The sequence below is a fragment of the Tamandua tetradactyla genome, chromosome 25, assembly GCF_023851605.1.
Source record: "Tamandua tetradactyla isolate mTamTet1 chromosome 25, mTamTet1.pri, whole genome shotgun sequence".
Taxonomy (NCBI): domain Eukaryota; kingdom Metazoa; phylum Chordata; class Mammalia; order Pilosa; family Myrmecophagidae; genus Tamandua; species Tamandua tetradactyla.
Window position 1 is genome coordinate 18,492,424 of NC_135351.1, and position 25,977 is coordinate 18,518,400.

The 25,977-nt window shown below is 45.2% G+C and overlaps 1 protein-coding gene across 2 annotated transcripts in view; it reads left to right on the forward strand.

Annotated features, from left to right (window-relative positions):
* JARID2 (jumonji and AT-rich interaction domain containing 2) overlaps nucleotides 1-25,977 on the forward strand; it is a 272,180-nt gene that overhangs the window by 229,763 nt on the left and 16,440 nt on the right. For both annotated transcript variants that reach the window (XM_077143746.1, XM_077143747.1), the window contains 6 exons: nucleotides 7,100-7,335; nucleotides 15,042-16,086; nucleotides 18,594-19,096; nucleotides 22,835-22,927; nucleotides 25,396-25,514; nucleotides 25,662-25,732. In XM_077143746.1, coding sequence (XP_076999861.1) covers nucleotides 7,100-7,335; nucleotides 15,042-16,086; nucleotides 18,594-19,096; nucleotides 22,835-22,927; nucleotides 25,396-25,514; nucleotides 25,662-25,732 — 2,067 coding nt within the window. The remainder of the gene's footprint in view (nucleotides 1-7,099; nucleotides 7,336-15,041; nucleotides 16,087-18,593; nucleotides 19,097-22,834; nucleotides 22,928-25,395; nucleotides 25,515-25,661; nucleotides 25,733-25,977) is intronic.

Here is a 25,977-nt window from a genome sequence, read left to right on the forward strand (position 1 = left end):
GAATAATCAATTGTATGGACATGCCACATTTTATCCATTTTTGGAGAAATGTCTATTCAAGTCCTTGGCCCATTTTTAAATACCAATTGGTTACAAGTAAGGAAATTCCCAAAACTATCCTGCATGGGAGCTTCTCTTAACCCCGCTCTACAGATGAGAAACTGAGGATTGAATCACTTGCCCACTTGCAAACAGGCTGGTAATTGAACAAGCGTATTATAGTGTTATGAATGGTCCAAATGGAATACATTTTTAACTGAACAAAGAGAAGTAATTATAGAACTGGTACTTCTTTAATAGCAGGCTGCACAGTAGGGCATGTTCTAGTGTCAGCTACAAAATGTAGAGAAGTTTGGAATATCGGAGATTAAGGGATAAAAACTCAACTGGCCTCTGCTCTGTTCAACAAAGAAGCTGTTGTGTTCACTGCTTTAGGAAATTGGTGAACGGTCAAGAATTGCCGAGATTCATGTTCCTTGGTCTGATTTGTAATCACATTGAAGTTTGACTTCTTACGGATGTTGCTTTTAATTTGGCTTGAAAGCAAGCACAGATACTGCCAGCTTGGTTATGATTGATAGGTTCCGACAGTGTGTAGTTAGTTACACTCGAATAAATGCCCACCATTTGGAGCTTTCCATTTTCTGTGAAACTGAGCATCTAGGAGAAGTTTGTAAGACAGAGGATCATATACCATCTTTTTCATTATGCCATGATCTTTACTTTAGTGTTTAAGTTTTGAATATGTAATCACGGTACTAGAAGGAATTTAAAGATCAAGACTCATGTCCAAATTCAGATGTAAAAAATGTAAATCTCTGTCTTATTCCATATACAAAGTAATTAAATGGGTTAAAGAATTAAATCTAAAAAATGGCAATTAGGAAACAGGTATATTTTACAATTTCAAAATATGGAAGCATTTTCTAAGCATAAAGTCAGAAAGAAACTTTGGAAATCAGCAGATTTAGCACCACCACAAATGAAAAAGTGACAAATAGAGGAAAGTTTTCACAACATATATAGCATAAATACAATTTAAAGGAGTAAATCATCATGAATGAGAAAGCAGTTGAAGGGAACTGCAGAGTGTAGATTTTGGAGAACAGAATCCTTAAAAAGATTTTCAGCTTTTTGAAGGGATGGTAGTTAGAGCAGAGATTTGATGTGTGGTTCCTCAAGCCAGCAAAGAAGTCTTTTCAATTCAAGGAAGTAAAAAAATTCTTAAGGAAGCTTTGTCAGGTTGTGTGTTCTACCTAGAATGGATGTCCTGGTCGGGGTGGGGAAGGCAAAGAGTGGCTCAGCACTAGGTGGGTGGTTAGACACAGTGACTGTGTAAAGCTCCCTCTGACACAAAATGCACCCAGAATCTTTTTTCAGTGACATCTGAAAGAGCTTGTTCTTTCCCAGCCACTCTGCCCCACACAGACCAAGACATGGGTGTCCTTCCCTTTTCCTGGAAGAAACAGGCAGATGTCTAGGATTGTTTGCTGGGAGGGGAGATCCATGGGGACCAGGGGAACAGATTTTGTTCCTTGGAGAGTGGCTGGACTGGAGGAACCTGTGCAGTTTTGCAAGTCCCAGCAGCAGAGCAGAAGACAAGGCCAGCAACAGCGACATCGTTCATGAAGAAGTTTATTGAGGCCTGTAAAAAACCCCATCATTGTTCGTTTTTGAAGTAGCAGTTGTTAAGTGAAGCAGATCCAGCTCACACACTGGAAGTAGCATAGGGCCAGCAGCAGGTCTCTCTGCATCTGACTGCCTCATCTATAAAATGGGCAGGCGATGGTGCCCTGGCCTGTAGGGTTGAGAGGATTCCAAGGCTGATGCCCAGAAAGGCTTGAGCACAGTTCACCTGCCTCCTGGTCAGCACTCAGAAGTATTAATTGTGGTGGCACTTACGGCTTCCGGTAACAAGAATGAACTCAAAGCTGCAATCAGTGGGATCCTGCCCCTCTCCTCCAGTTCTCTTGTTGCCTTTAACCCACTTAAAGCAGGATGTTCTACCCTAATGCCAGTGTATATCCAGCCTCAAAACATAAAATTTCCATCTATTTATTTATTTTTAACTTTTTAATTTCATAATATAACATATATACAAAGCAAAGAAATAAAAAAGCAATAGTTTTCAAAGCACTCTTCAACAAGTAGTTACAGGACAGGTCCCAGAGTTTGTTATGGGCTACCATATGATCTGCTCACATTTTTCCTTCTAGCTGTTGCAGAATATAGGAGGGTGGAGGGCTTAAATATTTTTTTAATCATCACAATTGACTTTTTTCCCTTCTTTTTTGTGAAAAATAACCTAAATACAAAAAAGCTATAAATTTAAAATGAGTTAGGTAGAGTTCCTTTTTCCTCAAATTTTTGGAAAAGTTTGAGCAGGATTGGTGTTAGTTCTTTATGGAATGTTTGATAACACAGATTTCCCTGTGAAACCATCTGGTCCTCGGCTTTTCTTTGTAGGAAGAATTTTGATGACTGACTGAATCTCTTTATTTGTGATTGGTTTGTTGAGATCTTCTATTTCTTACTGAGTCAGTGTAGCTTGTTTGTGTGTCTCCAGGGATTTGTCCATTTCATTTAAGTTGTCTAGTTTGTTGGCGTATAGTTGTTCATAGTATTCTCTTATATTTCTTTTATTTCTTCAGGGTCTGTGGTAACACACTCCTTCTCATTTCTGATTTTGTTTATTTGCATCCTCTCTCTTTTTTTTCTTTTTCAGTCTTGCTAGTGGTCCATAAATTTTACTGCTTTTTCTCAAAGAACCAACTTTTGGTTTATTGATTCTCTCTATTGTTCTTTTGTTCTCCCATTCATTTATCTCTGCTTTAATCTTTGTTATTTCTCTTCTCCTATTTGCTTTGGGGTTAGTTTGCTATATTTGCTCGAGTTCCTCCAGGTTTGCTGTTAAGTCTTTGATTTTTACTCTTTCTTGTTTTTTAAATATAGGCATTTAGGTCAATAAATTTCCCTCTCAGCCCAGCCTTTGCTCATTGTATTCTCATTTTTCATTTATCTCCAGATAGCTAGTGATTTTTCCAGTGATTTCTTGTTTGACCCACTGGTTGTTTAAGAGTGTATTATTTAATTTCCATGTATTTGTGAGTGTTCTCGTTCTTTGGTGGTTATTGAGATCCAGCTTCATCCCATTGTGATCAGGGAAAGTGCTTTGAATAATTTCAATGTTTTTATATTTGTAAAGACCTGTTTTGTGCCCCAGCCATATGCTGTGTCCTGGCGAATGTTCTATGAGCACTAGAAAAGAATGTATAACTTTGTGCTTTGGTGTGTAATGACCTATATATGTCTATTAGGTCTAATTCATTTATCAAGTTATTTAACTTCTCTATTTCCTTGATGAACTTGGTGTGGTTGTTCTATCTATAGAGGAGAGTGGCGTATTGAAGCTTCTACTATTATTGTGGAAACATCTTTCACTCCCTTCAGTTTTGCCAGTGTCTGTCTCATGTACTTTGGAGCTCCCTGTTTGGGAGCATAAACATTAATGATTGTTATATCTTCTTGGTGAATTGACCCTTTAATTAGTATATAGTGTCCTTCTTTGTCTCTTATGATGTCTTTACATTTTAAAGTCATCATAAAGTCTATTTTGTCCGATATTAGTATAGCTCTTTTGGTTACTACTTGCGTGGAAAATCATTTTCCATCTTTTCACTTTTAATCTGTTTGTATCCTTGTGTCTAAGATGAGTCTCTTGTAAGCAGCATATAGCTGGATTATGTTTCTTAATCTGTTCTGCCAATCTGTATCTTTTAATTGGTAAGTTTAGTCAGTTAACATTCAGAGTTATTACTGAAAAGGTGTTTCTTGATTCCATCATCTTATCTTTTTCATTTTATTTGTCAGATCTATATATTCTTTTCCCTCTTTCTCTTTGTATTCTTTAAATTACCCTTAGTGGTAATCTTCAATTCTGTGGCCCCCTCCAGAACTCCCTCTCCTGTCTTTTTTTTCAGCCGGCAAAATTCCTTTTAGTATTTCTCATAGGGCTGGTCTCTTGTTGATGAACTCTTTCAGGACTTTGTCTGTGAAAACTTTAATTTCTTCCTCAGTTTTTTTTTTTTAATTTAAAATTAAAAAATATATATGATAAAGAAACACAAACATTCTTAACATATTCTGTTCTACATATGTAATCAGTAATTCACAATTTCATCACATAGTTGTATATTCATCATCATGATCATTTCTTAGAACATTTGCATCAGTTCAGAAAAAGAAATAAAAAAACAGAAAAAAATTCATACATACCATACTCCTTACCCCCCCTTTCTTTTTTCAAAATTTATTTATTTTTTATTTATGATACATAACCACATACAAACACAAACATTCTTATCATATGTTCATTCCGTTCTTGTTATATAATCAGTAACCCACAATATCATCACATAGTTGTATATTCATCATCATGATCATTTCTAGAACATCTGCATCAGTTCAGAAAAAGCAATAAAAAGAAGACAGAAAAAAATTCATACACACCATACCCCTTACCTCTTCCCTTCACTGATCACCAGCATTTCAATCTACTTTTAACGTTTGTTGCCCCTGTTATTTATTTATTTTTAATCCATATGTTTTTCTTGTCCATGGATAAGGTGTCTGATGCTCCTTTTGTCTCCCTCAGTTTTGAAGGACAATTTGGCTGGGTACAGAATTCTTGGCTGGAAGTCCTTCTCTCTCAGGATCTTGAATGTATCATTCCACTGCCTTCTCTCCTCCACGGTGCGAGTTGAGTAGTATGAATTCAGTCTTTCTTGATTTCCCTTGTATGTAGTATATTGTCTTTCTCTTGCTGCTTTCAGGATTTTCTGCTTCTCTTCAGCATTTGACAGACTAATTAGTATGTGCCTTGGGGAAGGCCTATTTGTATTTATTCTGTTTAGAGTTCTTTGGGCTTCTTTGACTTGTATATTTATGTTCTTTATGAGGGTTGGGAAGTTTTCCCTCCATTATATCCTCAACTACTCTTTCTAGCCCTTTACTCCTCTCTTCTCCTTCTGGGACACCAGTGATTCTTATATTTGTGCACTTTGTTTTGTCTGTCATTTCCCTGAGTTCCCATTCAGTTTTTTCCATTAGCTGTTTTGAGCCTTCAAAGTCAATTATCCTTCTCCTGTATCACTTATTCTTTCTTCTGTCTCTTCAGATCTGGTGTTGTGTGCTTCTGGTATGTTTTTTATTTGGTCAAAAGTTTTTAATCTCTGTGAACCCTCTATTTTTCTGTTTATTCTTTCAGATTCCTCTTTAAGCTCTTCTGCTGTCTTCTAGATCTCCTCTATGTCATTTGCTATCCCACTTATTTTACTAAGTAGAGTTGTATGAACATCTTTGATTAGTTGTTCCAGCATCTGTGTCTCCTCTGGTGTTTTAATTTGGTCATTAGGCAGAACTATATCGGTCTGCATTGTGTTATGCTTAGTGATCTTCTGCTGTCTTCGTCACATGTAAATATCTTGATTGATTTACTTTGGGGGTTGATTTCTTCAGTAGTCTAAGGCCTTATGTTTGTGGGATGGTTGTACACCAGGGAGCAGGGCATGGGGTAGAGCACTCAGTACAGTGATTTGTTTCAGGGCAGGTATGGGCACAGGTTGGGATGTTACGCTTTTGCTTGTGAATGTGGGCGCTCACCAGCCAGGGAGGATGTAGCTGTGCGGGTGTACCAGTCTGGGGGGTGCAACCCTGGTATGTGCTGGTCTAAGGTACGGGCCCTTTGTGCACATGCTTGGAGCTGTGGCAGCAGGTTAGTGTTAGGCCTTTGTGGATTGGGGACAAATGTGGCCCGACTGTGCAGGTCGGCACTTTCTCAGAGCTGGGAAGTGAGGCTGAGGGCTGTACACATGTGTGGGCCTGGGAGGGCCGTAAAGGGATGCGCTGAGCTCAGGGAGGCAGGGTGAGGCTGTATGACATTGTGGCATTGGGGACGGGGGTACCCTAGGTATGGAGGTTAGTGCCCGCAACCTTTATGTGCTGGCAACAGCTTGCAGGGAACAGGGAGGGAGGGGGAGGTAGTGCTTGGAAGGGGTGCAGAAGAGGTGGTTTGGGCTACACTTGTGGTAGGGGTGGGGGGCAAGTACTTGCATTGGGGCTGGTGGTGTGCGGTCGCTTGGAGTATGGGAAATAGGAGCGGGTGATGGGGTTCAGGTGCGTGGGTTGTGGGGTGAGTCGCTGTCATGGGCTGCACTGTTGAGGGTAGTGTGCCAAAGGTACCCGGCCTGATTTACTTCCTAGTCCTGTGCTCCAGTCCGTGCAGTCCCGCGGGCTCCTCTCCAGGCTCCAGCTTTCTGCCTCTCAGTTCTTTGGCCGCTGCAACCAGGGCTGCTGCATGTGGTGCAGAAGGCTCTCCCAGGTCAGCTGCACTCCCAAATCGCCACCTCAGTTGCCTTCCTATCTCTTCTCCAACCTTTCCGTGGAGCAGAGCTGATCTTGAGCCTTTCTAGTCAGTATCTTCCCGGAAGTTCTCAAAACATATCACTTTTTTTTTTTTTTTTAAGAGAGAGGGAGGAAGGGAAGGAAAGAAAGAAAGACAGAGAAGGAAGGAAGGATGGAAGGAAGGAAGGGAGGAAGAAAGGGAAACATCTTTAAACGTTTTCTTATTTTATTATATTTTGTTTGTTTGTTTGTTTTTTACATGGGCTGGGGCCGGGAATCGAACCGGGGTCCTCCGGCATGGCAGGCAAGCACTCTTGCCCGCTGAGCCACCGCGGCCCACATATCACTTTTAAATCTGAGGAAATGACTGTTATTTTCCTATGTTAACTCCTCTCTTTTTTGTTTAAGATGTATTGATATTCTGAGGGTTTCCTGGGATTTTTTGTTTAATTGATTTTTAAAATGTATTTTTCCATTGAAATTCAGCCAAAGCAAATAATTCTTAGGATGATTTATGACTTTTTGTCTCTAGGTGTTTGTATTTTAGTGGTGGTTTTCTTTTGATTTGGGGTTTCTCTGAAGAATTCCAGATACTTGATGGTTGGCCAGTATTCTTTTTATCTCATGGAAGTTTGGCTGGCATGTGGTGGCTGTGTACTAAATGTGGCTTTATTCTTCTTTTCTTCTCTCTTTCTAGTTTTCAATGGTTCCAGCAGGTGTTCCCGGGAGAAAGAACCTGTGCAAAAACACAAAAGCAAAGAGGCCACTCCCGGGAAGGAGAAGCACAGCGATCACCGGGCTGATGGCCGGAGGGAGCAGGCTGCAGCGAGCCATCCCCCCGCGGCCTCCTCCACCGGCTCCTCAACCAAGGGGCTCGCTGCTAACCACCACCACCCCCCTCTGCATCGATCGGCTCAGGACTTACGGAAACAAGTAAGGCCCTGCCCTGTCCTGTGTATTTGCTGAATGCCACCTCCCTGTTTCCCCACTTTGATGGAAGGGAAAATGTGAATCATAGCCTTAATCAATCCATAGTTTGAGGGGTCGAGATTCCAGGAAATGATGCTTAGAGGTGAGAAAGTGAGAGAGAAACATAACCTTTGCTCGAATGTGCATTTGCACACAACCTTTCCTCCTGTGAGGGCTTAGTAGAGCTTGGCAGTTGGCGAACTTACATTCAACCATCCCCGTATGTGCACGAAATTCACTACATTCCATCATCTGTTGAATCTCTTGTGATTTTGGAATGTATCATAAGGGCTGGAACTCTGTGTCTTTCCATTACCCCTTCTTGACCCCACCCACCTTGGGTACCAGATGACTTATAAAGGGGAAAACACGGTTGTTTTATTTTCCAGGACAGAGCACAGGTTTTTCAAAGAGCAAATAACTTAGACCTTTAAACAGGGCTGCCAAATGTGGCATGTCATCCGAGGATGATCTTGGATATTTGTGAATTGTTTTTTTTTACATGACATGGTAGCATGTTACTCCCCAAACTTTTCAGCAGAAGAGTTCCATGGGCATGTGTGCTGCTGTGGTGCTGGGCAGCCTTCGGTTCAGTGGTGAGTCCTGGGCCTTGGGGTCAGCAAAGTGCCTCGTGTCTTGCCATACCTTGACCTTCTTGCGTCTGCCTGCCTGTTCTGCACGTCCCCGTGTCAGGTCACATTAGATAGCACAGGTCTTCTTGGGGCAGTTCTTATAGAACAGTTTGCAGCTTGGTCTTGATTGCTGTCACAAGTCCGTATCCTTGTCCAGTGACTTCTCCCAGCACTGAAAGGTAGAGTGTAGAATGGAGGTAGGTGTCTAGAGCTCACGGGCAGGGTGTTTGTTTCTGGTCAGGTGCCCTGTCCTTGACAGTAAGGAGGTAGTGCTTGATCCCTGTCCTCACTCCATATTTAAATCTACTGAGCTTGGAGATTTTTATTTTTCTTAAACTTATTTAAAGATAATTTCAAACTTAGGGCAGGTGTGAAATAAACTAAAAAAAAAAAAACCAACAACTTCTATAACCCCTCCATGCATGGTCATCAGTTTTAACATCTTGCTGTTCTGCCATACCATTCTATCCATCTATCAACTTGGCTATTTTTAAACACTTGAGAGTAGGTTATATTCATCAAGCTCCTTGAACACTGCCACATATATTTCCTAGAAGAAGGCTATTCACTTAAATGAATTCACTTAAATTCACTTAAATGAATTCACTTAAATGTCTACCTGAAGTGCAGTTATCAAGTTCAAGAAATTTCACATTGTTATAAAGCTTACAGTCTGTACTTCAACTTTTTTATATGCCCAGTAATGTCCTTTGGAGCATTTTTTCCTCAAGTACTAGATCCCGGCCAGTATTATGTATCCCATTGTCTTTTTTTAAAATGATAGAAATGTAGATACAGTATAGACTTTCTTGTTAGAGTCTTTTCAGTTTATGTCCTATAAGTGAATCAGGGCACTAAATGGACTTGAAATCAGACAGGCAGATGATAACAGTGACATATTTCCTCCCTCACTCTCTTCCCTAACTCACTCAGTTCCACCTGCCTTCCTCCCCCACTCACTTCTCCCCTCCCTCCCCAGCCTAATCCACCCTGATGGGATGAACTTGGGGTCCTGGTTCTAGTTTGGCTCAGTCAGTGACCCTCTCAGAGACTTTAGAAGTGATAGTTAACCTTTCTGGGCCCTGCTGTTCATTTGGAGCCAATAATGCTAGCTCCTCTTGCGGGGACCTAGTGAGAAATGAAAGGATAATTTTGAATCCATCAAATCCCATTAGTTAGGTAGTCAGAAAATAAGGTCAATAAAAGCAAGTTGGAGATTCCTTTGTAGCTGGTTGATGCAAATGATTAGAATCTGACCTTTTGTCTTTTCAACAGCATGAAAGAGGGGCACAAAGGATCCTCTGGTCTTTAATTTCAAATATGATTTATTTTTTTTATATCTGTGTTACAGAAGAGGATAAATTGCATGAAATTTGGATGGGCGAGGTTGATGGTACAATAATAGGAGATGGTGCTGAGCAGTGGGTAACTTCTTGCTCTGCTGAACTGTTAATGCTTAGAAGAGCCAGAAGAGTCCCTGCCCTGTTACCTTGATACTGCAGTATGAAAGTTCTAGTGCTTTATAAAGGAGCTAGACTTAGAAAACTTGAACGTGCACTTCCCATATGCCATTTCTAAGTGCAAAGGGCCTTTCAGCCCTCTTTATAATAATCAGTGTACTCTCTCTGTCGTAGAAAGTTAGTCCTGTGGGTGGCCCTGGTGTTATGGGTGAGGCATCTGCCACTGGCCCTGGATTATAATGTGGGTATGTGATAGGTGTCAAATAAAGTAGGTAATGATGTAAGATAGTAGTTCTGTTTGTATGCAGTAAAAGACAGTACCAAATTCAGAGTGGTGAACCAAAGTCTCTTACACCCAAAGAGAGGGCTTTAGAAATGGTAGTTTTCCAGAAGAGAAATGAGGGGTTTTTACTCATATAGAAACTTGTGTGGTCTGTATGCCAGGATGTGGGAAAGCAGCATTGAATGTATTTACCTGTTCTTATTTGTTGCCCCAAGGCTGAGCTATACCTTGAAGATGGAAGATTATATACTCCAATGGACAAGCAACAGGCACGCTTAGTAGAAAGATGATCGGCTCAGTTTTGTTACCTTTGAGAAAATGGGTTTTCCCATGAAAATGTCCAGGGGGTTGCGGAAAAGACCTGGTCTCTAAGATTCAGAGAGGTGGAGTTGAATTGAAGTTCTGCTCAAACCAAAAATTGGTATACTATTCTGGAAAATGAAATATGAATATTCAGAGGAAAATGTCAGAAAATCAGCCTTAGCTATAGAAATGTTTAAGGGATTATTCTGTTTCTCATCAGATTATGCCTGCAGTTTGAACTGCACGTGAGTGTGTTACTTCTGATTCAGTTAAGTTTCTGGGAGTGGGAGCCGGTGTTGTGAAAAGATATCCCAGCCCTACCCCCATCTCAGCCCCATCCGGGTTTTCTTTTTAGAGATCGTTAGGCTTGGTCTTAACCTTCCTGTTTTGCTGTTTTGGTAAATGAAGTCTTTACCTTTTTCCTAAGGAAAGGGCCTGCCACACCAGCTGTCCTTCCTTCCCCTTCCCTAATTTGCTCCCTTCCCTATCCGGTGGGGTTCATTTTAGGAGCTTCTGTTTTCTTTAATTCAAGGTGTACAGTCTAATTGCAAGTAAAGACAAAAGGAAAGTTACCCAAAGTAACTATGGTGCTCACTCCCTGTTCTTGTCCGTTTTGAAAATGTAGGCTGGAGGCATCAGCTCAATGGCTCCCTCTAGTGGGATAAGGGAACTTGACTAGGCAATTGGGATCTGAATCGAGGGCAATTAAAAATACAATGTTTGGTGGCCAAAGTATTTTCACTAAGTTTTTGGCAAACATTGTTGTGGTATTTCTCATCTTCTGGACTGCCTTGGAAGTGTGTATTATTCCTTTTCATTTTGTCATCTCAGGTTTTTTCGTACCTCAGGTCTTAGAGGTGATGCAGAAAAAAACAGGGTGGGGGGGGAGAATTTTATATCCTCAGACTAAGCACGTTGCTATGTTGTATATATACTGGGTGCTTTTTTTTTTCCTTCAAATGAAATTTCTATTTAAAAATGCAAGAAAGGATGCCTGATATTCTGGGAGATTTCATATCCCTCCCCTTATTTTCTTCCCCAAGAAGAAGGTGTTGACTTTAGTTGTATGTCCTCAGTTCTCAGCCTTCCATGTTGAACTAAATGAAATCTTACTTGCTTCTCTGAACATGTGATTTCTGCTTCTGCTGTTTTTCAGCTTTAGGTGGGAGCAGCGGGTAGCCTCCATGTTGTAGGTGGTGGCTTTCGGTCGCTGATGCTCCCGATGAGGTGGTCTAGGGTGTGGTTAACGGGGAGGTAACTGGGTGTAAGGGGGTATCCGTTAGCTCTGCTCCTGAGCAATTTTCACTGAAGTCCAGGCATCCTGTCCAGGTCTCCAGAAATGACTAGAGGCTTTTGACAACCTTCAGTCTCCTCGGAGTACAACTTCATGCTGTGTGCCCAGATAATCCAGGATGTGAGTGGCAGATGTGGTCATTGTGGGCCAGGGAGTATGATCGCAGACACCTCACTTTCAGCAGAGTTGGGCACCTGGTAGAAATGTATAAAGTTGGGATGCAAAATTAGAAGTCAATACCAGAACTGAGAGAAATGCAATTCGAAGATTCTACATAAAGTTTGCTCAGCTAAAGCATGTATCTTGTGCATTAGAGGCTTCTGCCCTAAGCCCCTTTGTGTTGATTCTCCAGTCAGTAAAACAAATTCTATCTCCTGTGCTCAGGGTAAGTACTGCCTCCGGATGACATACAGTGACGCCAGGCAACCTCCCATCCAGTGGGGTGAGCTGGTCTTGTGGACTGAGCGGTTAGCTGAGGCTCAGTTGATGTGGTTTTAAATAATGGTGGTGGTTCGGGGGAGATCCATGGGAGCAGGGCAAGAACATGTCTTCCTTCGTTACTTTACTTTATTTGGTACCTGCTGAACATTGGTCTCCTAGAGACAAGTCCAGGCCATGGAATGGGCATCTTTGTTTTGGGGGGGTCTGGGGTGAAGCAGTGGAACTGGCTGGGTCATGAGTTCTGCTTTACCCTTCCCTTTAGGACACATGGCCTAGTGTGTGAGACAGATGGATTCCTCTGTTACCTTGTCACCTTCTTTGTGATCTCTAGGCTAAGGCAGGCACTTGGGTGGGCTTTTAGGTGGGGAGAGATAATAAGGTCCATGAAACATGCCCTTTCCAATCTTCATTGTTTATTTCTCTGTAAAGTTCATTGCATGTGTTGGGTTGCTAGGAGAGCCATGTTTAGTCTTCAGTCTTGTTATGGACACACAGGGACAAGATTTGGATAGACACTTTTTTTTTTTTTTTTAACATGGTCAGGCACCGAGAATTGAACCCAAGTCTTCCAGCACAGCAGGAGAGAATTCTGCCTGCTGAGCCACCATTGCACCACCCTGGATAGACACTTTTGAAGACAACTTATAATGCAGCAAGAAAGAAAGTGAATAGAACAAGTTAGTTTGGCTGTATATCTTGGCAATAAGCAATACTTCAGTTTCAAAAAATATGTAAATGTAAGCTGAACCTCCTGCCATTGAAAATAGTGAAATACTTATGTAGTGTTCTATCATACAGAGCATTCACCTTGCAGCCATACAGCCAGCAGGAGTTCAGGAGCCCCAAGAAGCCAGACCAGCTGGAACCACTCTTATTTGAGAGAGAATATAAGAGATTTGGAATTTCTCTGCTTGTGCTCCTGCATCCCACCCCCATGATGTTGAAGAAGGGCAGGGACAGGTTTTCTGGCAGCTAGTCAAAACCCCTTATCAACTAAAGCAGAACCTGTGGGGGGTGGGATTAGGGGATGTACATTTTTTAAAAGTTTCCCTGAGTTTGAGAAGCACTGACTTGAACCTCGGTAGGAAGCTGCACCATCTGTCAGTGGAAGATAGTGGCGTGTAGCACTGCCTGGGGTGTGCCATTTTCACATCCAGAAGAGATCAGACCCCCACCCCATTGTGTGGTTTCAGGGTGAAATGGGTATACTTTTGGAAGAAGTTGTGCCCTAAATGGTTAAAGGATTGAGCTTTAAAAGGTGTTTTCCTTTATCTGGAAATCCTGCTCTGAAGATTCTGGATGACTGGGAGGCATCCGTGTGTACCTCCCTTTCCAGCGGTTCCGTGAGAAAAAAAAAATCTATCAACTGTGGCAGGATTTTACTGGTGCTTTTGTTTTTCTTAATGGTTTGGTTTGAGTCAACAGAAAGAGCATTAAACACAAAAGGTGTTTGTATTCTGCACCATATCGCGTATTCCAACTTAGTGATAATACAGAAAATCGTCTCTGCTCGCACCCCTGATTTTATAAAATTGTTTAAAATTCATTGTTACCAAACTGTTACCCTCCGCAACGCCCACCTCCCGCCCCCATTTGCCATCATGTGTTCCAGTGGTTCCTCGCTCGCTTTCCCATCTGATGCTCTCAGTCTTTTTCTTTGTAGGGTGGCTAACAGTTTAGGGTAAAGGATGTAAATTCTAGGCCTTCATTCAGTCTCTCTTACGGGGTAAAGGATCCTGCTTGCTCCAGGCATTGGGCAGCACCAAGGCTGAAAGCCCAAGCAGACTCCCTGGCAAACCTGGATCACTCAGCACCCTTGGCTTGGTCTGTAAAAGAGAGTTTTGCATTTATGGCTTTGTTTCATGTATATAGAGAAATGCAGGTCTTTCAGATGTCTTTCCTTTTTCTGTCCTCAAAACCACCTACTGGAAGGTGGGAATTTGGCTCAGTAGTTAATCAGGTGTGGTCTCCAGGCCAGCAGCATCAGCATTCCTATGTTAGAAATGCACAATCCTAAGACCCCACTGCAGACCTCAGGAGGTATGGCCTAGAAATGTCTCCGAGGTCTGCTCAAGTTTGAGAACCACAGATGTGGATACCTGCAGGAAAGTTTGATGTTTTTGTTTTTCATTGATGCTAACTGTCCATATTCCTGGTTGTGGGGCTTATGTATTTCACCCCTGATTCTGAACTCATGTCACAGACGAGGCGTTGATCACCTGAGAGGTTAAATCACTTGTCCAGGTTCACCTGGCAGTGGATCCTTGCAGAGTCGGGAGGGGCTGTCTACCCTGAAACCAGCCAGCCCATCAGCCCCCATTATGGCCCATGATGGCTCTGGTTTTGAAGTTAATGCATTTCTGCACTTAAACAACTTCTCATTATAAATCAGGTTGATTTTTACATGTCAAAAAATTACAAGCTGTTGTGCTGTAAGGTTGCCAGTGTGGAGATGTTTCTGTTTAGGCACATCACATCGAACCAAAATGGAATTTTGTTGGGGGGGAGGCGGGGAAACAGGAGCCATGTATGCAGAAGAGGGCCATGAAGTTTTTTCTTTACCCAGAAGATCAGACAAATCCATCGTAAGTCTGGTGAGGCATTTTATAGGACCCAGTTTCAAAGGTACAAACACAACAGATGCTGGCAGTTTGAAGCCACACCTCTTGGCTTGGGCTAGGACCCTGCATCTGAGCCAAACTTGATAGTTGTGTTTTTCTATTACGTTTTGCTTTTGATTATATTTTTTACTACACATGGATTTTAAATTTCTTTGGGTATATTATGCTGTATGCAGAGAACACAAAGAATGCCAAACATATCTTTTTTTGGAAGAGGAATCTGTATTTTTTGCCCCCAATTGTGCAAGATCTTACTATCATAAACTCTTGTAAACCTGTGAAACTGAGTGGTAGGCACATGGTGGGGTCCTCGTTGTGCAACAGATTTCCTCCAAGGGCCTTGGGAACAAATGTTAATGTTAAAATGTACCTGGAAACTCAACTGCAAAATTTTGTGCCAGCCTGGGTCTTTTTGTGCAAAATAAGTGATTAGTAGTACTAGAACACTGAAGAGGTTTCATTCCCAAGTGTTTATTTTGTTTGCCTTTGCCATTGCTTTTAACCCATATCTCTTCTCGTCAAAAACAAGCAGCTGCCTCTTTTTTGTCCAAGTTACCTTTTTGAAGGTGGGGCAGGCGCCATCCTGACAAGTACTAATTTTGCCGTTTTCCTTTGCTTCTCCTGCTGCCTCCCCAGGTTTCTAAGGTCAATGGAGTCACTCGAATGTCCTCTCTGGGTGCAAGTGCAACCAGTGCCAAAAAGATGCGAGAAGTCAGACCTTCACCGTCCAAAACTGTGAAGTACACTGCAACGGTGACCAAGGGGACCGTCACATACACCAAAGCCAAGAGGGAACTGGTCAAGGAAACCAAACTCAGTCACCACAAGCCCAGTTCAGCTGTCAACCACACAATCTCAGGGAAAACTGAAAGTAGCAATGCAAAAACCCGCAAACAGGTGCTATCCCTCGGAGGGGCGTCCAAGTCCACCGGGCCTGCCGCCCATGGTGTCAAGGCCAGCGGCAGGTTGAACCCAAAGTCATGCACTAAGGAGGTGGGGGGGCGGCAGCTGAGGGAAGGGCTGCGGAATTCTAAGAGGAGACTGGAAGAGGCACACCAGGCGGAGAAGCCACAGTCACCCCCCAAGAAGATGAAAGGGGTGGCCGGCTGCACTGAAGCCCCCAGCAAAAAGGCTGCGGTGGCAGTAGCCGCGATCCCAGCAGAGAAGCCTCTGCTGAATGGACACGTGAAAAAGGAAGTGCCAGAGAGAAGTCTGGAAAGGAACCGGCCGAAGAGGGCCACGGCTGGGAAGAGCACGCCAGGCAGACAAGCACACGGCAAAGCAGAAAGCGCCTCCTGTGAAAATCGTTCTACCTCGCAAACTGAGTCCTTGCACAAGCCACATGACGCATCGGGAAAGCACGAAAAGGGGAACAGCAGGTTGGGCTGGGCAGCGATGGACGAGATCCCCGTCCTCAGGCCATCTGCCAAGGAGTTCCACGACCCGCTGATTTATATTGAGTCGGTCCGTGCTCAGGTAGAGAAGTATGGGATGTGCAGGGTGATCCCCCCTCCGGACTGGAGGCCCGAGTGCAAGCTCAATGATGAGATGCGCTTCGTGACGCAGATTCAGCACATCCACAAGCTGGGCCGGCGCTGGGGCCCCAACGTGCAGCGGCTGGCCTGCATCAAGAAGCACCTCAAATCTCAGGGCATAACCATGGATGAGCTCCCTCTCATAGGTAAGGCTGCCTGCACCTACAGTGAGGTGCAGTCTGTGCACTCCCCCTTCTTGTCAGATTCTGGCAATTTCGTTTTTGAGCCTGCCCCTGCCAGGTTTTTGCTCCAGTTTCACAGGAGCAGCTCTTTGGCTTTATTCAGATGGAGTCTGAAGCCCCCGCTTGTTCCAGGTCTGTGTGTCGTTTGTGGTAGGAGGGGAGTTGATATTGATGGAAGTAGATTTTGGGTGGCCTTCCACTTGATGTCAAGGACCTGTGCTCTCTCCAGCTGTGCTGTCATGGGCATCTGCTGCCCGGGACCCCATGAGAGTCTCAGCTTGGTTCCTAATGGCATTCAGAGGAGACAAGAGGAGACGGCCCCTCGTAAACATCAGCCTGTCTCCCCCTTGCCTCTTCTTTGCCTCATCCTATCTCTCCATCCTCCTTGTTTTTATTTTACGGAACAAGGGTTGTGTTTAAATTTCTTTCTGAACCAGGTGCAGCAGTGATTGGTACAGTTGGAAATCTTACCTTGTTGAGTTCTTTAGCAGCTGTGTCTTGACAGGGGAATAACCCTTGCTACTCAATGTGGAGGTCCCCAGGCCAAGCCCCCTTAAAACTCCTTCCCTGGGCCTCCTTTCCTTCTCCTCTGTCAGTTCTTTTGCCTCTGGGATAGCTCTTCATCGGACTGATGAGTAGATTCTTTGGGGGTGGGGATGGGGGAAGTTCCTTTTGAGACTGTGTGTTGTACCCTTTCCTTTCAGCCTCAGACCAGTGAAGGGAAATGAGGAGTGTACCCTCCTCCGTTTTGGAGGTCCAGGTGTTTCAAAGGCAAGGAGATATGTAACTGTCATTTAAGTGTCAAAAATTGGCAGGAAGATATGTTACCTGGCAAAATGGGGATTTCATTCGTCCCCTCAACAGGTGGCTGGCAGGGCTGATTCTTCCTGCAAATAGCTGGGTTTGAAAGCATTCCTGGTTTGAGGCTTCTTGCCAGGAGCGGACCTGGCAGGTCCGTCTGCAGGCGCCCTCCTGCCATGCTGGCCCAACAGGCCGGGCGTGTTGTTGCCTGTGCCTTGTGAGACTCTGGGCTCCTGAGCCAGCCCAGCCTAAGCCAGTGAGGGAGAAGAAGGTCCCAAGGTCCCCTGCCTGCTCGATGACGGGGACCTGGCTGTGGACAGATGAGGCACACAGATGACATCATGATGGCAGCCAGTGACTCGTTTTTCAGAGTAGTTTTTCTTTTAACCTTGACTCCTTTGTATAGCACCAGAAGCCAAAGTAGATGCTTCACTGTCAGAGTTTTTTCTCTTTGCCCTCACATAAGAGTGGGAAGCGTTTTGGCACCCTAATAAAAGTTAACTGACTTGCTGTGTTGCCCATCGAGGTCTCGGGCCTCTGGGTCTGACTTCAGCCATCCAGCAGTGGAAAGAACTTCAGAATTTTAATAGAATTTTCCAGAATCCACCAGAATGGATGTCCTTTTGCATTTGTGCATCTGTGTGCTCTCCTACCTTTCAGTTCTCTGTGCAGTGGAAGCATGTACAGAACATGGGTTTTGAGGGGTGGGGGTGCCCCCAGAGAGCCAATCCTGGCTGCCATGCATTGGTGTCCTCTCTGTAAATGACTGTGATGTTAGTAGGCGTTGATTCCCTGAAATAACTCGCTCTGAACACTGTGGACATTGAAAGTGCTACTGAATTTCCTCCTTTCCAGTGTGAACTCTAGTTTCAGCTGCTCTGGCATGTTTGTGGGACTCGCTTTATTCTCTTCCTGCATAAGGCAGGCCAGTCCCCTCAGCCTCTGGAAGAGCCCCTGAATGACATTTGAGGCCTGACGTGCCCTGCCTGGGGCTCTGACAGATCATGAGTGCATCATGGAATCTCTGACCCTAGTTCCTTTCCTGCTGCTCACTTGTTCACAAACATCCCCACACAGCGGAGCCCATGGTGTGTGCATGAGGTTACCAGTGTCAGAACTGGCCCAACTGGTGCCGAGTGCGTGTTGGGCCAGTTCTGCCCCATCTTCACCAGTGAGTACCTACTCCCTGTAGACCAGGCCCTGCCCCATCTTCACCAGTGAGTACCTACTCCCTGTCCTGCCTTGAGGAGCCGCAGGAGGGCTGGCTGGTCTGGCGGTGCGCATGCTGTGCACAGGATTCCAAGGGTCTGTAATGTTCCTCCCCCTGTATCTGCCTGACTTGCGTTCTCCTTTCATCCATGCCTCTGCTTCAGTGTCACCTTCTCAGGGACATCTTCCCTTACTACCCTACCTAAAATGGTAGTCTAAGTCACTTAATCTGCTTTATCTTCACAGCACTGGGCCACCACCAAACCATTGTGTAACATTTGCCTCTGTACAACATTAAGCTCTCTGTGCATGGAAATCATTTCCAGAACCTGGAAGTGTCCTGGCACACCATGGACTTTATGAAATGTTTGTCACTATCTTTTTACTTTTAGACTCTCCTTTTAACCAGCCATTTCCTGTGCTTTCCTCCCCTGCCCTTGTTATGCTGCTCATCATCCCAGGAGGCTGTGAGCTCGACCTGGCCTGCTTTTTCCGGCTGATTAACGAGATGGGCGGCATGCAGCAAGTGACTGACCTCAAAAAATGGAACAAACTAGCGGACATGCTGCGCATCCCCAAAACTGCCCAGGACCGGCTGGCCAAGCTCCAGGAGGCCTATTGCCAGTACCTGCTGTCCTACGACTCTCTCTCGCCTGAGGAGCACCGGAGGCTGGAGAAGGAGGTGCTGATGGAGAAGGAGAGTCTGGAGAAGCGGAAGGGGCCCCTGGAGGGCCATACCGAGGACAGCCACAACAAGTTCCACTCCCTGCCCCGCTTCGAGCCCAAGAATGGGCTCATCAATGGCGTGGCCCACAGGAATGGCTTCCGCAGCAAGCTCAAGGAGGTGGGCCAGACCCAGCTCAAGACGGGCAGGCGGCGACTCTTTGCTCAGGAAAAGGAAGTGGTCAAGGAGGAGGAGGAGGATAAAGGGGTCCTCAATGACTTCCATAAGTGTATATATAAGGTAGGGGCCTCCTGCTTGAAGTTGGGTTCTTTGGCAGCCACAGCTGCCACAGCAGCCTTATTCTCTCCCTACCCACCCCAGGCTGCTGGAATAGGGGATGGAATGGCATCAAGGGGTGCCTGTGACTGGTGTCCTCAAGTGCCCTGCTAGAGCGAGGAGGTGGCTGGCTGTTGTGTTACATGCGTTGGTGGTCCTGACCTGGGCCGAGGAAGCATGTGGGAATCCTCCTGGTTAAATGCCACGCTCAGTACAAGGAATCTGGGTGGCCTGTGGTCAGGACTCCTGAGCTCTGGGCCTAGGGCGAGCCACTTGCCCACGCAGACCTGGAGTTCCTCCCTGTGCACAGCTTGCCTTGTCCTGGGTAGCCGAGAGCTTCCCAGAAGTAGCCTGGGGTTTCTCAAGCAGTGACTGACGGGACCCTTCCAGGGCTCCATTTCTTCCCCTCCACATAGCTTTTCACAGCCCCAACCCCAACCCCAGCCTTGCCAGCCCCTTTATATAGAAAACAGTAGTCCCCAATGAAGCCCTCAAAGCAGATGTCACCACTGAGGCACTGAGGAGGGGATGGGTGAAAGAAGAGAACCTCTTCCAAATTGAAACACATACAGTGTTTTCCTGGGTTCTGCCAAATCTTGCGGCAGCGCCAGCCATCCTGAGAAGAGTTCTTCCTCCAAAAAGTGAAATGAAGTAGTGTCAACGCTCTTTGCCGTCATGGCTTGGCACTGTTTTGATCTGTGCACGCCTTCCTTGCTGTGCAGCTGTGATGGTAGCACTGCCATCTGGCTCAGTGCTGAGGTGGGGCTGTTTCCCTCCCCTGCTGCAAGCATGGAGCAGGAGGCCAGGAGCACAGCATGGAGGCCCCATCTATGACCTCGAAGTAGAGGTCTCTGCTGAATTTGCTGAGCTTGGAGGGGAGGCACAGACTTCACTCCAGGGTTTCCCTTTTTGGATTTATTAGAGGAAGGTTTTCTTTGGGGAGGGCTCAGTGGCCCTCACAAGTGTGAACCTCACTCCATACCCTTCCTGAGAACTGAGCCTCTGTAGGGGTACAGCTGGTGACCAGGCTCCCCATCGCTGCAGGTTCTCGCCCTGTCCTTAAGTAGTTACAGGGCTTGGTTTTCTGAGTACCTGACTTCATGACTACTCAAAAATAAAAAGGGAAATCATTGACTTGGCTCCTTAGTTCTGCCTCTTGGATTTGCGTCCAGGGCCAGAACCCACACTAGCTGCCCTTGGCCACACTTCTCATTTTCCTCCTAGGCTTTAGCCCTTTTATCTTTTCTGGAAAGACATATCCTACCTTCCTAAATAGATGTTTTTCTATTATTAGACCTAGCAAATGTCTCCTTTGCATAAATGTTTTTTTTTTTTTTTTTTTGCTTTGATATTCTTTTAGCATTGCCCAGTGTTGCTGTGGGTTGGAGAATGGTTGTCTCCAGCTTGATGATAGCGGTCCTGTTTGAAATTTTAAATATTTTCATGAAAAGGGAAGAAACTCATGTACTGTAAAATCTGGAGCCCTTTTCAGGTGTTTCCCAAATGTTTGCCTAAGGCAGCTTCTTATACTGTTAGTTGTTAAATCCTGTGACTCTGAACTGTCAAAGTATGAAATGAGATTTTCAAATCTGATTATATTTTATTTACGGTTCTATGAGGAGGGGTGTACTCAAGTAAGAGTATCTCCTTGAATTTTGGGCACTATAACTACCACCCTTAGCCTTAGTTAATGCAAAATTGGGTCTTGCCTATGATTTTTTTTTTTAATTTTGAGGTTTTTTTTTTTAGAAGTTTTAGATTTACAGAAAAATTGGGCAGGTAGTAGAGAACTTCCCATATACTCCCCACCCACTCACACACAGAGTTTCCCCTTCTATTACTTTCCTGTACTAGTGTGGTATATTTGTTAAAATTAATGAACTGATATTGATAACATTCTTTAGTTAGTAAGAATGTTAGTCCATAATTTACGTTGAAGTTCACTCTCTGTATAGTTCTTTGATTTTGACAAATGCAAAATTGACAGGCATGCACCATTACAGTATCACACAGAACAGTTTCATCATCCTAAAAATCCTCTGTACCTCACTTATTTATCCCTTGACCTTTACCCCCAAATGCTAGGCAACCACTAACCTTTTTTTTTGTTTTTTTTAACTGTCTATGTAGTTTTGCTTTCTCCAGAGTGTCATATAGTTGGAATCATATGATGTGTAACCTTTTTAGACTGGCTTCTTTCACAGACATGAATTTCAGGTTCCTCCTTGACATTTTATGGCTTGATAGCTCATCCTGTGATATTTTAAATTTGTAATGAGTAAGATAGTGGGCAGGTGTGGAATCACAGGGAAGTAGTATAGATAAGATTCCACTTACTTAATCCTTAATAAAGTTAAAAAGCAGAAGGAAGCAGTCATCTGTGTGCTGATGGCTCTGACCAGGTCATTCGCATGCAAAAGCAGGAAGAATCTACAGCCCTTCTGGCTCCACCTTTCTGTGGCAACAGAAGTGTCACCTTATTTAGCAAGGCCTTCCTGGCCACTGTAACTCAGGTTCTGCCTTGTGCCACTCCCCAGCCTTGTGCCACTCCCTGCCACCTCGCAGCTCAGTGCTATTATTCTCCAGCAAAATGTTAGTTCCACGAGGGGAGAGGTTTTAGCTGTTTGGTCCATTGCTCTGTCTCCATTCATTAGAACTAGACTTCATACACAATAGGTGCTTCGTAGATGTTTTTGGAACAAAGGAACAAAGGTCCATGGTTAAGGAAGGGGGAAGGAATAGATCTTTGGGGCCATGTGTTTTCTCTGTGATAGTTAAGAATAACACTGGACCCCCAAGTTAAAAAATGATACAGCTATTAGAGGAGTCAGTGACATATCTTATTAAAGTGAGCAGTTCCTGGTGAGCATTTCTGGGGAAAAAGTAGCACAGGGAAGGGGTGTCGGACGTCCACAGGTACACTGGGGCCTCTCTGCCAGGAGTAGAAAGAGGTACAAAGAGTTCGGCCAGTAGGGAATGGGAGCGCCTGCTGTCTTTAGATCAGGCTCAGGCTGCTCAACTTCCAGAGTTCCTGTTGGCGAGGACCCTCAGAGGGTGGAAATCACCCTCATTTTCTACTTTCAAGGGACCCCAGGCTTCTCTGAAGGAAAAATCCCTACTTCTGGGAGCCCTGGTCCCAGCCAGTTGCAGTCTTGAAGCTGTTGGCTCCTTCACTGGACAGGCGAGGAAGTTGGGGGTGGGGTGGGGAGGGGTGCTTAGGCCACCAAAGGCTGGCCCCCCTCCATTCCTCCTCTCTCCCTTGCTCACAGCCTGCCTTCTGCCCCTCACTCACATGGTCTAAATTCTGAACTTCTGCCTCTCTTTCGGTATCACATCCATTTCTCCCCTAAAATGAAAGATGCGTTTAAAACATAGTACTGTAGAAGTGGCCCTCATGCCTCACATCTGCTTCGGGCATCTCGATAATCAGCTTTTCTGTTGCCAGAGGGCATGATGTCACTCTGCTTCAAGTGGTGCTGCTGCTTGGTGGCATTTTCCATCACCTTCTGTTGGCCCCGATGATACTTCGTGGAGGGTGTTTTCTGCCTTGTCTGCACGTCATTAAGTCAGGAACCAAACTGGCCCCTGACAGCAGGGAAGCACCGAGGCCCTGGCCAGCGGCAGCGGTGTGGCTTAACTTGGGGTTAGGATTCAGCTTTGTTTCTTAAAAGCTTTACCCTTCTGATTTTGTTTTGTTTTCAGGGAAGGTCTGTTTCTTTAACAACTTTTTATCGAACAGCAAGAAATATCATGAACATGTGCTTCAGCAAGGAACCGGCACCAGCTGAAATTGAGGTGAGGAATTGACCCAAATTCTTCCTCTGGGGAGTTAGGAGGAGAGAGCTCCCGGTGACCTGGAAGAACTTGGACGTTGGCTCAGTTTATTTTCTGTGTTGGGTGTGTGCCAGGAAGCATCCAGAAGTTCTAACTTATGTTGATCTCAGATTGGTTCAAAAGTTAAAATCTGTGTAATGAGGAGACTAAGCCTTGCTGGCTTCCCCTTGACTTACCCAGATCTGAGGGCTGTGAGCTGTGCAGAGTCCAAGGACTGAGCCCTCTGGGATGGCCCTCCTGCTACCCCCACCTGCGGCTGTCTCATTCCATCCTCTGTTACGCAGGAGAATGCTTGGAATCCCTTGAAACCGCAGTTGTGCATTTTCTTCTGCGTTTTTTTGTTTTTAATGGGATTGGCAGGTTGCCATTTTTGTGCTGCTGCCAACTCTCTTCTTTGGATTAGCACGAGGTTAGAGCGACAGTGAACAGCTCTTTGCCCAGACCAATTAGGGGGAGTTGCACGAGTTTCCACAGGACAGAGGAGATCTGTTTACCTCCCTCACTCGCTTTTGCCCAACTGAATCAGGGTGAGCATACCCTTAAAGAAAGAGAACCCAAACTGCTTCTCTGGTTGAAGGGCAGCTGCCCGGAAGCAGGGGGTTATTTGGACGGCTGTGTTGTCTTTGATATATAACTGAGATCAGGTCTCTTCATTTTTGTCTTTAATTATATGTGTGTGCCACCACCTTCAGGTTCCACCCAGGTGGGTTTATTCCAGGCATAACACTGACCACTCTGGTGACCAGCTGTCCTACTTCACCCAGGACTTGAGTGGTCTCCCTGATGTGGGACATGCAGTGCTGAGACCAGGACTTCCAGCCAGACTGCGCCAGTTGGTCTTGTTACCTCATTTCTGTATGGTGTTAGACCCCCTGGTGGTAACTGAGAGCAGCCCATGAAGTCAGTTCTGGTGGTCAAACCTGCCTTCCTGGTTTGATGAATTCATCACCTGCTTTAGGCTATGCATTCATTCCTTTGAGGCCTTTGGTCCCTGCTGATTGGCATAGGCTCCTTAGCTCTGTAGCTGCAGATGCCACCTGTGCACACCAGGCCGTGGCCTGACCCCCTGCCTTGGCCCCGCCAAAGCCATATACCTCTAATTACCATGAAGGGGCCACCACTGCCTCACACGCTGTCAACCATGGTGCCAGTTGGGTCCTGATTCTGGGGCACATGCTGCCACCCCAACAGCTGTTGGAGTACTTGTGACCTTTTTTGTTAGGGATGTCAGATGCACCACAACTCTTTGGGGCTGCAATCTTGAGCTGGAATGAGAAGACTCTGTTTCACAATATTTGTCCTTGTGGAAGTTTTCCGAGGGTGTGGGGGTTTATCTATATTTTGAAGAAAAGTTAGTGTATTTTGCAGTTTCCTATTCAGGAATTAATTCCCTCTGACTTTTCTGTTAAAGAATGTTAAGTCTGGCTTTTGCTTTTAGTCGTTGCGTAAAATATTAAAACCCAATGGAAAGACTTGGTAAAACCTAAGGTTTCAGTTTAGGGCTCCCTGGTTTCTTGTGCTTGGGTCTTACCAAGAAGGCCACGTCCTTCCCTTGGAGATGGTCAGCAGTCGGGGCTGCCAGCCACTTGGAGATGGACATCCCTTCCTCCCTCCCCCTGCACTGACTCACCTACCTGCTGTCAGTCGAAGCAGCATGCATGGCAGGATCTGGGGGGCCCTGCCCAGTCTCTTCCTAATACCTTAAGTTTCAGGAAACCTGTTTAGTGATGTCTGGGCTCATTCTTGATTTGTGGGCCTTGATACTGCCAAGCTGGCTCCCTTTTTGTGGACTTCATGTTTGTGTCATTAGCAGCACTCCTGTCGTGGTGCTGAGGGCATGCTGGTTAGGCTCTTTCCTTATGGTTCCAGCTTACTGGGTTTTGCCATGATTGGGGAAAGATGATGGAGCGCTTCTGGGATGATAATTGAATACAAAGGGAAAAAGTACCTCTAAGGGGAAAGTTTCCTCAAAGAGAAATGGAGCACATCTGCTTACCCATTAGCAAGACACATTTCTGACCCACTCTTCACCCACCAACTCATTTAGATTAGATTTGTTAAAATCACCTGGGAAGCTTATAAAACTGCCGGTGTATGGGTCCTCTCCTGCCCTGCAACCCCTCCCATCCCATTCTGATTTAATTGGCCTAGGCTTTGGTCATAGCTTGGGCAGTGAGTGTCTACTTTAACTCCTGGTGATCCTAACATGCAGGGGAGGGATATGTGTACGTCCATCTAGATGTTTGACCTAGAGGCTAAGAGGTTGTGAGAAGCCTGTAGCATCCTTCCTAAGTTTGCTTATTTAATTAGCATTCTGTTAGAGCCTCTCAGAGGGACAGAAGCTCGGCTCTCTTCTGGAAGGGGTTTATTGAACTGTGCTGGCTACAGTCCAGCATCAATGCTGACCAGCCCTGTCTTCTTCCCCATAGCAAGAGTACTGGAGGCTAGTAGAAGAGAAAGACTGCCATGTGGCAGTCCACTGTGGGAAAGTGGACACCAACACTCATGGAAGCGGATTCCCTGTGGGAAAATCAGAACCATTCTCAAGGTAAAGTTGGATTCTCCTGTCCAGAGTTCCTACAGGTCCCAGGACTCCACCTTCCTAGAATGCGAGTTCTGGGGAATTGTCAGTGTCCTCTCTAGAACTCTGGCTCAGCCCATGAGCCTGTGACATGACCATGGTTTCCCTTTGCAGGCATGGATGGAACCTCACCGTGCTCCCCAATAACACAGGGTCCATCCTGCGTCACCTCGGTGCTGTGCCTGGTAAGCCCGCCTGCATGTGTGCTGTCTCTGTGTCCCTGTGCCTGGGTTCCGTGGGTAGCCTTTGTAATGAGTCTTCCACTGAGGACTAGAACCAGGGCAGCCTTCAAAGGGAAAGGTGTTCTAAGGTGTAGAGAATCTACTTGAAAGCTTTGATATTTAGGAGAGAGAAAACATAATCATACTTAATAAAGTGAGTAAAAATGTGGAGAGGTGAACCAAATCTCAGGATCTGGAAGCTGGGCAGA